This window comes from Solanum verrucosum, unplaced genomic scaffold (assembly GCF_900185275.1).
Source record: "Solanum verrucosum unplaced genomic scaffold, falcon-dt-bn FXZP01000273.1, whole genome shotgun sequence".
NCBI lineage: Eukaryota > Viridiplantae > Streptophyta > Magnoliopsida > Solanales > Solanaceae > Solanum > Solanum verrucosum.
The window spans coordinates 701569-717715 of NW_026020163.1; the positions used below are offsets into that span (position 1 = coordinate 701569).

At 32.0% G+C, this 16147-nt stretch overlaps 1 protein-coding gene and 1 pseudogene across 1 annotated transcript; both read right to left on the reverse strand.

Moving 5' to 3' along the window:
• Window positions 1-28: 28 nt before the first annotated feature.
• LOC125828645 (lipoyl synthase, chloroplastic) lies at window positions 29-4943 on the reverse strand. Its single transcript, XM_049507971.1, is given in 7 exon segments — window positions 29-412; window positions 664-774; window positions 1032-1203; window positions 3329-3486; window positions 3600-3690; window positions 4259-4859; window positions 4862-4943. Coding segments are annotated over 7 exon segments (1302 nt in total). The 3' UTR covers window positions 29-325.
• An 876-nt stretch (window positions 4944-5819) lies between these two features.
• On the reverse strand, window positions 5820-10669 carry LOC125828444 (uncharacterized; annotated as a pseudogene).
• Window positions 10670-16147: the final 5478 nt, after the last annotated feature.

The window sequence follows — 16147 nt, forward strand, 5'->3', positions numbered from 1 at the left end:
AGGGGCACATATAACCAGAACCTCCAAGGAAAACAAGAAATTGATTACACAATTTTTCCAAACATCTACTAGCATCAAAGAAATTGATTTAAAAAAACTAATTTGCTTCTAGTTTGTATACAGAATAACTTAACAGAAATAAAGAAGAGAAGGTACAACAAACAAAAGGCAAAATTTGCCTTTCAAGGCTCTGTAAGATTCATAGCGGTGATTACAGAGTATTGTGTCTTCACATTTCTTGTTCTTGCCATAATCATCAATCTCCCCAAAAAAAAAATAATTATTGCAGCTTCTTGTATGTGTGTGTGTGAGAAGAGGCAGCAAATTATTGTGACATAGTTTGCGCATTTCTGGCACTCTCTTTCACCATTGTCTTAACAAACAGTTCTCCTGCTCGGTAGGAGGATCGAACCTGGAGAAGAAAAAACTCTGTTAAATCACAAAGCTTACACAATTGGAGCAGTCAAAGAGAAGATTGCAAGCTTGACAGATGACATGATTAAGAACGAAACAAGTCCGATTCTCCTGTTTCAGAAGAGTTGGCTGTGATTCACTAGTACCATTCATGATCTAGTTAGAATTTCCACATTGAAAAACTAAAATCAAACTTCAAAAGCAGGCATTTCTTATCGAAAGGAGATTATTATTAGTGTAAGGTCTTACCAAGGGACCACTGGCAACATATCGGAAGCCAATAGACTCTCCATAGTCCTTCCAAAAAGCAAATTTTTCAGGGGTAACATATTCTTTGACGGTAAGATGTAATGGGGTTGGCTGCATAAATGAGAGATAACTTCATTAGTCTAAGTTGCTAGGAGCCTCAGAGAGGAGATACGACGAAAAGAGATACAGCATCAGTGGATCACAAACTTCAAACATCAAAACAAATTAAATGAAGTCTTCTGAGAACACAGAAGTGACAAGACAGCAGAAACCAGTACGCCATTTCATAAGTAGTTAGTTACATAGGATTTGAACCAGTAAAGCCACTTTTTATCTAGAGGTTGAATCCCGGGTACCATAATGCTCACCTGTAAATACTGGCCCAGCGTCAAAATATCAACATCTATGGCCCTTAGATCAGCCATGGCTTCCTTCAGCTCATCATCAGTTTCACCAAGTCCCAACATTATAGAAGTTTTTGTTATCATCCCTTTCTTATCGAGTTTTGCATGTTTAAGCACAGATAGACTTTGTTCATACCTGCATCATCCAATGTGAAATCATTTAGCATCTCATACTAGTAATTATTATCATTATTCCTATTCTAGGGACAAGTATCACACAAGTTTATTATGATGTGCAAGCAATTCATGAATTCATACAAATTGTGAATCAGTTTGTTCCTGACACAGGAAATTATGCTTAGCACTCTAGAATTTATCATTTTCCCTTTTTATTTTGAAAATAAGGACTACCATTCTTGCACATTCAATCACATTCATCCGTTATGACTGGCTTGACTTACTGCAAAATCCAGCTTTCTCCATCAGTTTTGCATTTCCATTATGTTCATCCTTCAGACTAAAAGATGACTGTTCAATTTACACTGTATTCAGTTTATATGCCATATTTTCTTTTTACACTTAGAACTGATATGAACCAGATATCAATTGGCATTCCCTCTTAACGCATATCTAGGTTAAGTCATTGTTTACTCTAGTGGAAAATAAACAGAGTCAATTGTAACTATGAACAAACTCAGTTTGCGAGAGAGAGAGAGAGAGCAGAACTTGTAATGTTGCCCAGAAGTGATTCCATTAGCTATGATTGGATCGTCTTCTTCTTTTATCAGGAACAACACTGGAAGAGGTAACCTGATGCCTGATAGTCAATTTTCCTCATTAAACCACTGAGGTCCTTTTTTACTCTGGCATGCTTGGGAAAATAGCAGTGTTTGATGAAGAGAGAGCAAAGTCCAAAAGAGGAGACTTTCATTAGTTTGATGCTTTAATTGCTGTCAGATAACTTGATAAAGTAACAATTTCAATTGAGTCTTGCTTGGAGATGGAGTACCAACCATTCTAGAAGTTCTAATTCACAAAACTGTATGCTTCCTAAACCTTGAGCTACCTGTCCTCATGAAAATAGCCACTCAGCAGCCTGACAGTAACTAATGTACCCTCTTAACTCTAAAAGTTCATAGAAACTGAGGGAGCTTAAACTTCTCTTTTGGGTACAAAGCATCCACCATCCCCTAACACCCACTTCCACACCAATTTCTTCTCCCGCTCCCCTGTAACTCCTTGTAGTATGAATTTAGATAGCACAATGCATTATCATGAACCTAGACCCACTTCACACATCTAAATGGATTCTTTTAAATTTCATCTTCATATTTTGTCTGTTTGTTATTAGATTCATTTAAACTTAATATTCTCAGTTCACATTTTCTTCTATGTAATTTCAAAGATTTTTCTCCACTTGGTACGAGTATTGTGTATGCCTATAAATGTTGTTAGGTGCTTCTTCAAAAGTAACCAGAAGCATGGGAAAAGAGCTTTTTTTTATGTTTGAGAACCAGACGTGCAGATTTGGCACTTCTGTGATTCTGCCGTTGTGTTTAAACAGATCAATTTGAATACTTGGAGGCCTATTAGTGCTCCACCATATATTTAAGAGAGGATTTTGAGTTAATGCCCAAAAGTAAGGACTATTTTGGGTTTTTCCTCACCTACACCAATAAAGCTTCGAGTCCAAACTTAATAATCCATATCTAATACTAAACCTTTAATTGAGCAGATAGCACCCTCCCTCCCTGTGCCTTAAACAATAAACAGACCTCCTCCCAGTCCTCAAAGTAATTAATGAAGGAGGATTATGCTATCCTCCATCAGTAGGAGTATTCAAAATTTGATAGGAAGCACACAAATACATTTTGACCATAACCGTTCGAAAAAATTTACAATATGACCATAAGATGACCTTACTAAGGGGATAGTTAGAATTGCCAAAAATACCAAAATGTCGAGCTCAAGTTTCATCCATAAGTCATCACTTAGCAGAGGAAAAACCCAACATATTAATGATTAAAAAAGAAAAGGCGACACCAACTGTAATATTCTTGCATGTACTCTTCCTTAATAAATGGTCGGTAAATCATCAAGTTTGGGACAACAATGGTATAGATCAATATTTCAGTTCAGAGTACACACATCAAGTCTCTAACATCTGGCAAAACCAACTGGCTGTATAGAAAAGCTATAAATGACAAACTCATAAAGAAAAGCTATAAATGACAAACTCATCAAGAAAAGCTGTAAATGACAAAAAATAGGAGTATTCACAGCACCAAACTGAGAAGAAGAAAGAGTTTCCCAGAACTTACCCTGCTCTAGGATCTCTAACAATACGTTGAAGTCGTTTCACAGTTTCGACGTTGTGTGCAAAAACGTCCAATCCAGAGTGAACCAGAGTAGACACAGCACTTAGATCACCACGGAAATCAGAAGTTAAACACTCGACCATGATATCAGGCTTGAGCAACTGAGAAAATCATATAGGCACAAATCCAGTTAGTTGCACTTGATCCAATCATGTACCATATGTTTGAATAAAACAATATACACTGGGTTTACTAATAAAAATCAACTCCGGACCTTCATGGCTTTGACTGTTTCAGCAAAGTGACCACTCCCTCCATCAGGTATATCGTCACGATCAACACTAGTTAAGACAATGTAATCCACACTGCAGAAGAAAATCAAGGAACTCTTTTTCATAACTTGTACACGAAATTCACCATAAAAACATAAGCTACTTCAGGGTATTGTGATAGCAATAAAAAAAAGCTTCAACTTTGCAAAAACACAAGCAGGAACATTCGGTACATATCAGTTTAAACAGGGCTTATTTCCATCAGACACCCTAAATGAAGTTGTTTCATATGGTACTCCATTCCTATAAGCAATATTCTACAACGATTACACAAATTCAAGCACAATGCAAATAAGTTTTGCTAGTGACTACAAAATACTAATCGTTAACAATCAATCTACTACACATCAAACCCAATAGTCAGGAAAGGCTAGATCATCCTCTACAACTGTTCTGCTCTATAGGAGCCGATTGCATTCCAATTCTCAAAAGCTCACACTGATCCCTACCTCAATAAGTGAAAAGCTCTAATCAAATTAGAAATACTCTTGGCAAATGCGCTCTATTTTGGGCCCATTTCATTCTAATACTACACCATTATCAATTCAAAAGAAAGAAAAAAGCTCCTAGCAACATGTTAAATACAGAGAGAAAAAATTACCCCCAACTGGCAATAGCTTTAGCAGTGCTAACAGGTTCCATAGGATCAGGAGGAGCAGGATTTCTACTAGTCTTAACAGCACAAAATCTACACCCACGCGTACAAGTATCTCCAAGAAGCATAATTGTAGCAGTAGCAATACCATCTCCACCACCATTCCAACACTCACCAATATTAGGACACTGAGCTTCTTCACAAACAGTGTTAAGTTTAAGCCCAGATAGCGTTTCCTTCACCTCTTCATACTTCTCCCCTTGTGGTGCTTTTTGCCTCAACCAACCTGGTTTCTTCACCGACGGATCTCTCCCTGTGTACGGCCCCATTCCGCCGGGATACACCGATCCATTTGAGGGTGGCGATTTGGGTTTCAGTTCCAATGATTCGCATCTGATGGGTCGGCCTAAAAGTCTTCCTTTTGATGAAAAAACTTGAGAATTGGGAGAAAAAGGGGTGGATTTGTTGAGGGGTTTATGAAGAGGAAAGTATACAGAAGAAGATGAAGAGCAAGACATTGGAGAAATGGGAAAATTTTCAGGAATTAGAGGAATTCGAATTGACCTGAGAAATGTTGAATGAAGAACATTGAAAGAAGCTTTTGGCTATGGCGGATTAAATTTTGGGATGCACCATTGTAGACTCCGCCTGAAGTTGTTAGGTTAGCTATATTGCTAAACTTCCTATTCATGAAAGTGGTTACTAAATTTTTTATTTTATTTTATTTTACAAAAAAAAAAAATTACTAAGTAATAAAATACTTTTGTCTGAGACGAGGCGGATTCCTGATTTGAAGATTATGAGTTCATATAACGATTTCACACTATTATATGACAAGAAACGAGTTCATCCCCAAATAAAAACAACAAATCCAATGTAATTTTACAAGTTGAGTTCAAAGAGAATAAAGTGTGCGCAAATTATCTTATCCTTATTTTGAGAGGTAGAGACAAATATTATTTCGATAAATCCTGGTCTCAGAAATATGCATAGCTATAAGTATTTTTAATACATATATGATTAAAATAGAAATTATTAAATCCTCGTGAACTTGCACGCAACATGACAAATATGCCCCTGCGTTTGAATGGTCAAAAGCGGTGGACGGTAAATTTATTGAAGTGAAATTGTATCGCAAATTAGTTAGAAAAATTAATACAATATTTGATTTATAGTTTTACACACTTTTACGATTTATATAAAATTTAACATTGAAAGTCAAAGCTATTATTATATACCAACTAATATGAATAGAACTCATATTCGAAAATTATTAATCTTATTTAGCGATAATGATAAAATAGTGATCATAATTAGAAGGTTACATTTTGTTTTCGAGGATAATATACATACCAAGCATTTCTTTTATATATTTGCGTCTTTTATTATACCTCGTTATATATAGCATCAATCGGTATTGATTGAGCGACTTAAATTTGAAACACCACAATATAATTAAAGAAAATTAGTTTTTATATTTCTTTTTGGAAACAATTAACCATAGAATTTGTACAATAATATAATACTACTAGTAAACATCTATGAGTAATATAGTTCTATAATTTGACTAAGCAATTTTCTCATTGGTAAAGCATTCCCTCAATTTGATCTTTGCCTTGTTTGAACTTGTTTTGTGAATAATATCACAACATTCACATCGATCCATCTGAAAAAAACATATTAATATTTATTTTTAACAATTATAATAAAAAAGAAAAATATAAATTATGGTGAATTATAAATAGTGAAATGTAATTAATATGTCATCATTAGTCACATACTGCGGAATTTGATTAGTTTAAATTTATGTCAAGAAGCCCCTCTAGTTTTCTATTGATATGATACTATTTTCACACCAACCACAAAATATACTAATTAATGTATATGTGTATATAAAAGGCAAAAGTAAAAATAAAAGAAAAAAAAAACTAATTACCTCTATACGTTTTGTTCTAGGAGAGTAGACGTGAATCTTGTTGACATAATTTACCGGATGGTTGTCGTCGATAGGACAATCCGGCAACCACCGCATCGCCGATCGAAAATACGTTGCCCGAATTTCATTTTTATTCCATTTTTCTCTAACAGATTTCAAGAAAAATACATGAGGAATTTCACAAGAATCTTTCGCAGATGACCTCATATTAAATATGTAATATGGAGGTTTAGGAGTTTTAATCCAAGTTTTAAATGTTTGAATAGGTTTAATTAAATGACTCCTTGGCATAATCTTCTCATAAATATGAATTGAATATCCCCATGATACTGAAAATGTCCAATTGCTAGGCCTATGGTGGCATATTATTTTTTGTAACATCCTAGATTGATCAAACTTTGCTGGTTTCATAAAGTGTTCTATTGATTGTGTACGATCCATTGAAGGAAAAATGGGAGTTATAGCATCAAAATGGTGAAGTGACATTAATGGTGCTTTTGGATGTGACGATAATAACCCCGAAATATCACCACGGGTATCAATCTACAAGAGAAAAATAGTATATTATAAGTCAAACTAACAATAAATTGATAACATAAAATTGTGTTATCTACTATCAGCGTCTATAACTCAAGTCTTGATTTAACTAGTGTAAACATAGAAATGCATAATGATAGAGATATATATATTGGTACTCAATTCGATACGAATACAACAACATTTTTGAAAAGTTCGAACAACGTACCTGATAAAGACCTTTAAGAGGAGAAAAACTAACTCCAAGATCCACAATACAAGCCATAGTAATATGATGAGCAGATTTAAAATTTGGATATCTCCTTAAACAACTCTCAATATCTTTAGCCAATGCTTTTGCCAATGGAAAACTCATAATAAATCCAGCACCACCATAACCTTGATTAAAAGAGTCCCAAATATTTGACCAAATACACTCACTTGAAGCTCCAAAATAGTAATACTTGTTATGATCATATTTTGCAAGAACATCAACAATATTTTCCAAGAAAAATATCGAATCGTCTCCCCCCATAATCAACCATCTAAACACCTTCATGTTCTTGTTCAAAAATTTCCATGATACCATGTACCATTCTAGCTTGAATTGGTGCAACATGTTGAGTTTCTTGTACTAATTTGGTTATATTTGTTGAAACTTTATAAGGGGATGAATTTTTGGACCATGGTAATAAACTTGCACTAGGGGACACATGAAGTAACAAGTACCCTCTTGTCACTTTTGGCCTCCACCATGATTCAATGTAATTTTTCCTATGGTGCCATTGTTTTTCAGAGCCAATTAGGCCAAAAACTAAATGGCTAAGATTTGTATCATTTGATGAAATAAAGTGAGAAATTAATAATGAAGAATTTGGATCATTCAAGAGAAAAATTGAGGCTAAGTAAAGAAGTAGACTTGAAAATAGGAAAACTTTGCAAAATTTTTATAACATTTTTTTTACTGTTTTCTTTGTTGAATTGTGAATGAAGAATTCAACTCAAATGAAGAAAATGCAACTTTTTTGTGACAATATATAGTTTTTTTTTTAATATAAAGATGAAAGCTTAGGATATGTATGTTGACTAGGGTGACACTTTAGAAGGGAGAACATTTAATATTTGAAATATAATGGTATATGTTTAAAAAGGTAGCTATAAAAGGACAAATAACTTTCCTTTTAGAGGTAAATAGAATAATTTAAACATATGATGCATTAAGAATTTAAGAAATTAAGAGATAGTTTATTATTTTGCTTCTGATTTATTTTAATTATAGACATTTTTCATTTAAAACATTTTATTTATTATATTCATGAAAAGTGATATAGTGAAGTGGTCATTTTCTTTATTACTTTTTAAAAGGTGTCTAAATCAATACTGAACAAGTAAAAATAGACGGACTGAGTACTTGTTTTGAAAATTTTTCTTTTTAAGTTTTAATTTATGTTTTTTTCCAATTTTGGAAAGAGATATTCATATGTCTAGGAAGGTCAATGGAGTAAAATTCCTTTTTGGTTTTTAATTTTAATTTTTTTAATTATGTGTTTGATATTTATATTGAGACGTCAACTAATTGAATTTATGTTGAGTTATTCATTATCTTTTGTAACTTCATCTAGGTCATCTATAATAATAACATGCATTGTAATTAGAACGAAAAGATAAAAATACAAAAGTAAATTTGCTAATGAAATTTTCACTCATAAAAAAACCTGAAATTCGTTCTTAATTATGTACTAACGAATTAAGGTAATTATATATGTTGATAAAATGCAGAAACTACATGATTGATGAAAGTCGATTCAAAAATAATTTTGGCCCAATATATATTTTGATGTATCTTTTATGCACCACTTTTGATATATTGTATGTGTGTTTAAAATCTATTGTCTCACGTCATATGCAATATCAATTTGAACTATCGAGTGATTGAATTTCAAATACCAAAATACTTTGCATATACCCTTTGGGGGGGAGAATTACCCATAGAATTTGCACAATAATATAGTACTACTAGTAAACATCTATGAGTAATATAATTTATAATTTGACTAAGCAATTTTCTCATTAGTAAAGCATTCCCTCAATTTAATCGTTGCCTTGTTTGAACCACTTGTGTGCATAATATCACAACATTCACATCGATCCATCTGGAAAAAAAAAAAAAATTATTATTAAATTTTAATAATCATATATAGTCAAAAAGAAAAACGCAAATTATGGTGAATTGTAAATAATTAAATGTAGAACATATAAGGAAATTGTATTGTATTATAATTAAGTTCGAATCCAAAGCTTTAGGTGTGGATTTTTCGAAATTCAGTAACTTATGTGTAAACTTTACTCATGTATGAAATAGTAATTTTCTATCTTTAGTTTATAGTGGTAAAATTCAATGTCTATATGTGAAAATAGTACTATGATATCGATATATATTAAATTATATGTATATGTGTATAAATATATAAAAGAAAAAGAACTAATTACCTCCGTACGTTTTGCTCTACGAGAGTAAACTTGAATCTTGTTGACATAATTTGCCGAATGGTTGCCGTCGATCGAACAACTTGGTAGCCCTCGCGCCTCCGATCGAAAATACGTTGTCCAAATTTCATTTTTGTTCTTCATTTTCCCAATAGTTTTGAAGAAAAAAACATGAGGAGCTTCACAAGAATCATTTGTACGCGGCCTTATATTAAACATATAATATGGAGGACTCTTAGGTTTTTTAATCCAAGTTTTAAATGTTTGAATAGGTTTAATTAAATGACTCCTTGGCATAATTTTCTCATAAATTTGAACTGAATATCCCCATGATACTGAAAATGTCCAATTACTAAGCCTATGGTGACATATTGTTTGCTGTAACAAACGAGATTGATCGAATTTTGCTGCTTTCATAAAGTGTTTTAGTGATTTTGCACGATCCATTAAAGGAAAAATTGGCGCTATAGAATCAATATGGTGAAGTGATAACAATGGTGTTTTTGGATGCGACGATAATAATCCTGAAATATCACCACGCATATCAAGCTGCAAGCAAAAATTTGAGTATTATAAGTCAATATTACAAACAATAGATGTTGTTTGTAAATGCTATTCCATAATAGAAAGCACTTGTCCAAAAAAAGAAAAATAATAATAAATACTAGTGTAAAATATCTACATAATCATGTTACTTATAAAATAATAACAAATAAGATTTTTTTTCTTATAAGAAATATGAACAAATTAGTAACCTGAAAAATAATAACTAACATACTATAATAAGTTATATAATGTTGATAACATAAAAATTTGTGTATTGTTAATGTATATAAGCATACAAATTTCTTTTTATTTGGGGTAAGACATGAAATTTTATCTATGTTACTGCTCAGACTTTTAAAAGATATCAATCAGTGTGTGTTGAATCTTTCAAAATTAGTATATATAGTTTTTGGAAAATCCTAATCACACCTATTAGTATTTTTGAAGAATCCAAGCAAAACAGATGAAATAGCACATCTTCACCAAACAAATGAAAAGGGGGGAAATATATTGATTGACTTTCGATACGAATACAATAACATTTTTAGAAAGATCGAGCAACTTACATGATGAAGACCTTTAAGAGGAGTGAAACCAACTCCAAGATCCACAATGCAAACCATAGTAATAAGATCAGCAGAATTTAAAAATGGATATCTCCTCAAACAACTCTCAATTTCTTGAGCCAATGCTTTTGCCAATGGAAAACTCATAATAAATCCAGCACCTCCAAAACCTTGATCAAAAGAGAACCAAAAATTTGACAAAATGTACTCACTTTGAGCCCCAAAATAGTAGTACTTGTTATGATCATATTTTTCAAGAACATCAACAATATTTTCCACGAAAAACATCGAATCGTCGTCCCCCATAACCACCCATCTAACACCTTCATGTTCTTGTTCCAAAACTTCCATGATACCATGTACCATTCTAGCTTGAATTGGTGCAACATGTTGTGCTTCTTGTACTAATTTGGTTATATTTTTTGAAATTTTGTAAGGGGGTGAATTTTTGGACCATGGTAATAAAGTTGCATTAGGGGCCATATCAAGAAACAAGTACCCTTTTGTCACATTTGGCCTCCACCATGATTCAATATAATTTTTCCTAAAATGCCATGCTTTTTGAGAACCAAGTAGGCCAAAAAGTAAATGGCTAAGATTTGTGGGGTTTGATGAAATTGGTGGATTTATATTATTAGAAGATTCTAATAACTCATAAGGTGATGAACAATTTGGATCTTTGAAAAGAAAAATTGAGGCTAAGTGAAGAAATAAACCTAAAAATAGGACAATTTTGCAAAGGGAAGCCACAAGGTACTTATCAAATAAAGATACAAATGAAAATTGTGACATTTTTGAAGAATTCAACTCAAATGAATCAAAATGATAACTTTTTAGGTGATAGTTTTATTTAGAATATAAATAGTGAGGTATATATAAATTATTATTTTATTTATAGTAAGTTACTTCCCAAGTTGACTAGAGTGACCCTTTAGAAGGAAAGATATTTGATATTTTGAAATCTAGGTACAAAAGCCATTCTAGGAAACATAATAAGGGAAAACAATCAATATTCATTAGGTAGGTAAAATAATTTTAAACATATAATACATTAATTAAAAAAGATTTTTTGATAATTACAAGACATACAAGTAGTAGATTGTTTATATAGTAGGTAATGAGTAGGAAGGAATATTCACTGTGGTTAGACTTGCAAAAATAATCAATATAATTAGTTATAAAATTTATCATTAATTAACTCGTAGATAAAAAAATTAATAATTTATTGCTAATCTATTTTGAGGTCAATTAATTCGTATTCGTGCCCAAATTTCATTTTGAAGTAAAGTCTTATGTACTAAAAATTACTTCATTTTCAATGCTCGAACCTAAAATCTCTTTAAAATGGAGAGATGTTGCAAATTTTCTTAGTTGTTATGGTAATTAAAAATATAAAAACTATTAAGAATCCTTATTCAAATAGTGAATTCCTAATGCCTTTCTTATTATTGTTTTTCTTTGTTTCTTCTTGGCATATTTTAATTTGTGTGGGACCAAAAAAATCATTATTCAATGGTAGGAAAAGAGGAAAAAAAATTAACTTTGGTTATATTAATGAAATCAGATATTTGTTTTTCTTTTAATTGGTCAACTTTAAGTGATTTTCCTTTTTAAACTTAAGCTTTAAATATTAAATGACCATCCTTAGAATTAGATTATCTATAATTAATTTTCTTTTAAAATATTTAATGTAATATTGGACCAACATAAAGAAAAATAGTAGACTAAGAAGGGAAAAACAATAAATAACTAGCCATCTTTTTTATCCACAATTAAATATTTTTGACTTTTTAGAACCCATATCTTGACTAAATATATATATATGATATAATTCCATTGACTAGGGAGAATTTTACATTGAATAATCAAGTACTAGAGGTAACTTGAACTTTTAGATTCAATTTTCAATTTATTAATTTATTTTTGATATTTTATGTTGAATTAACACAAGTTTTCTAATTTTTTCTAATCAATCATCCAGAATTATACATACATCTTTCTATCGAGAAACGAATTTAAGTTCATCAAAAATGACGAGGCATGTTTGTTTTTGCTTGGTTCTGGTAAGTTTTCTAATACGAATTTTGTTATTTAGATATAAAATTTGTTTGTCGCTAATTTTTCTGACTAGTATTTTACTTGAATATTTATGTATCAAATGCAGTCATTGACAATGCTATTGGTACCTGCTGTATTGATACCACTTTGGGTCAAGAAAGTCAAAAGTATTGAAAGTGATATTAAGGTACTGTCTCACATCTATTTATTTTTTTAAGCTATCAATTCGTAGAATTTAATTTCATTTTATTTTCATATACATATAGATGCATATTTTTTACATGTTGTTTCAGAGATAATTGATGTATCAAATACATAATTATATTGGTGTGAATGAGTTTCACACACCTCAAATTTACTTTAATTGACATAGACATTGAAAAATTTAATAGTTGATTTCAATTAATTTGTGATTTGAGACATAATTATGAGTAATGGAAAAAAAAAATTCCTATATAATTAACACTTATATTGAAACTTATTTGACCTATAATGACAATAAAATTTGGAAATCTTGGTTTTTCATATTTTGTCGAATTACATTAGGGTATAATAAAGAGAAGAGTATGTACTTGTAAGGAATTTTTATATTATCACTAGATTTTAACTTATTGTATTAGATATGCTCAATGCACGTATCTGAGAATGAACTAATGTCCTGTTTTGAAAACTACTGTCTAGATAGCAACATCATTCCATTTTAACTAAAAATACTACCCCGTCAAAGATACCTAATCATCCTTACTCATGAGTGAATATTTTAGCCTTTTCCCCTATTTTGTTATAAACATACGATTCATTATAATAAAGAGAAGAGTATATACTTGTAAGGAATTTTTACATTATCACTAGATTTTAACCTATTGTATTAGATATGCTCGATGCACGTACTTGAAAATGAACTAATGTCCTACTTTGAAAACTATTGTCTAGGTAGCAACACTATTTCAGTTTAATCAAAAGTACTACCCGTCAAAAATACCTAATCATCCTTACATATGAGGGAATATTTTAGCCTTTTCCCCTATTGTTACAAACATACGATTCATGGGGAGATATGTATTCTCTTTCGAACAACAAATTTCCTCTTTCTATTAAGAAATTCTAAAGAAAAAGTCCCTCGGACGAGGAAAGAAGGGGTTTTTGATCGAGATGGGTAGAGGAAGCACTGCAAAAACTATGGGAATTAGGAGCTAACTTCGTTCAATTGCCTAGTGTTTGAGCTAACATTAAGGAATAGGCCAGATGCTTAAGAAAAAAGAAAATGTATTTTCAGGTAGCTATGAAATTGTTGCTAGTAGACTTAAAAGGCTATTCCCTCCCTAACCCTAGGATAACCGCTACGCAACTCATTTCCTAGGCAAGCGGGAGAATCAAATAAACAAAATAGAGCAAACCTAGTACTTGTGTTTCATGAGTACCCTTTCAAGGAAAGATAAAATTGACATTATATATATAACATGTTTAAATGGATCTATAGCTAGTTGACATACTAGCTATCTCACATCATAGAAAAAACACTACATCAAAACTCACAAGTCAGTCTATCGGGAAGGTCTATTAAAAGGAACAAACTAGTTAGTCAATTAGGTAGGAGTCCTTAAAGTCTTCAAAATTGGATAGAAGTGACAAATAGTATTAATTAGGTTAAAAGATGTTTTCTCAATAATCTCAAACTTTTAACTTTTACATTTTAGTCCAACAATTGTCGTAGTTGTGGAGACAACTTCTTTAGTCGTCTGACAACTACGAAAGATGTTAGTAGTTTAGTCCTTTTATTAATATTAAAAATAAAAAAGTAGAGAAAAAGTAAAGGAGGCCCACTTGTTCTTTTTTCTTTTAGCTCAATTTTCTGAGTACTAGTGTCTCATGATTACCCTTTCAAGGAATGATAAAATTGACATCATATATATAACATATTTAAATAGATCTATAGCTAAGTTGACATACTAGCTATCTCACATCATAGAAGAAAAAAAAACTACATCAAAACTCACTAGTCAGTCTATCTCTTTAGGCAACAAATCTCTAGCTAGAATAACAAGTTGGATAGAAACTATGCTCTAAACTACACATATATTATATCTCCATGTGTTGTTCCCATGTTGTGGCTTGGACAACTATAATAGGATTCTACTCCACAATAGATGATTTCGGATGATCCAACATGCCTGAGAGGGAATATACTAAGTGTACTCGTTGTTCAAGAATCTTTTAGGTGACCTGATAACGTACTGATTTCATTTTCAGGTATATGTATCAAACCAAGAAGAAAAGGCTCTGCTAAGCGAGTTACACAGAGCCATTGAATTTGGCTTCATATTAGCTATAGCACTGATGGTTTCTTTGGCAATCTCCATAGTAATTTATGTTAGGCTAGCCATAAGACGTGAAAAAAGAGAAATGTCTTTGTCTACTGAACTTGTCAATGAAGCAGCTCGACAACTGAATGAACGAACAATCCATGAGTTCGATGTTTACCATCAACAACAGAACGAAGAAACATTTCCCCATGAGTTACCAGACCTGAGGGATGCTTACCACCCGAGACAGAGGGATGTTTCAGTTGATGTTATCGAATTACATTCTACAGAGAACTTACCTTTAAAAGGAAAGAAAATCCTGCTGATTGAGGACGATGCAACGTCAGTTACAATTTCCCAAAGAGTGATTACTTCACTTGGTGCAGTTACTTACATATGTAGAAATGCAAGAGAATCTGTTAATTATGTTAGCAGAATCCTCAGTGAACAACGCGATGTAGGGCCATCAACTCCTTCACCACCATTTGATTTTATTCTCATAGATTGTGAGGTAACAATATCACTACACTTTTGACCTCGTTTAACATGTTAGTATTACATTGTCAGTATATATAACTTACAATAATATCTTCTTTTTTTTGTGTGACAGAAGCTAAAGACAAGTGCATTTGCTGCAACAGTATGCATAAGGAAAGATCTGTCACATTATGGATTCAGAATTCCCATAATGGCGTTGACAGTTCATTCAAATATGGAAGTTATAGCTAAGATACAAGATGCAGAAATGGACTATTACTTACCAAAACCTCTGAAGCCTGATCTGCTATTGGAAGCCATTGACTATATGGAGTATAGGAAGCTTTTTAGGAGATTATAAAAAGTTTCTATTTTATCGAGTCGTTATGTGAGACATAGAAAGTAAACTTTCTCAGAAAACTCTTGTAGAGTGTCTGTTCTCATAGATTCTCTGTTCTTTCTGAAGTTATGTGTGTTGTTTTAATTCCTATGTAGACATTTTTGTGATGTGTTGCATACACCTTTGATATGTTTTGATGTTACTTAACTTAATGCATTTGTCAGACCTTGGAGCAACGGTAAAGTTGAATACAGGTTGTGGGCTTCCTACATTACATCCCTTTTGGGTTCGGGCCTTCTGACAGACACATGATGCTTTGTGCACCGAGCAGCCCTTCTTCTGTTTGTTGGCTTAATGCATCATCAACATGTGATAAAAGCTTTGACAACTCTCTCTCTCAAGATTAATTATTTTTATTGCTTTCAAAGCTGCCAGTAGGAATTCATTTATAAGAAGGACAAATGGATTCTTGTGGCTCATGTTTCATATTTATAATCTTGACACTTCGACTTTTCTGCTAGGTACTTGCTATTATTTACATGCCAACATATTGTGTAGGGGTGCAGCAACAGTAGCTAAAGAGTGGTTAGTTAAACACCTTTGCCGAAACATTATATTGTGAATATAACATATTACTTTTTATACAATAGTGAAATTCATGTCTTC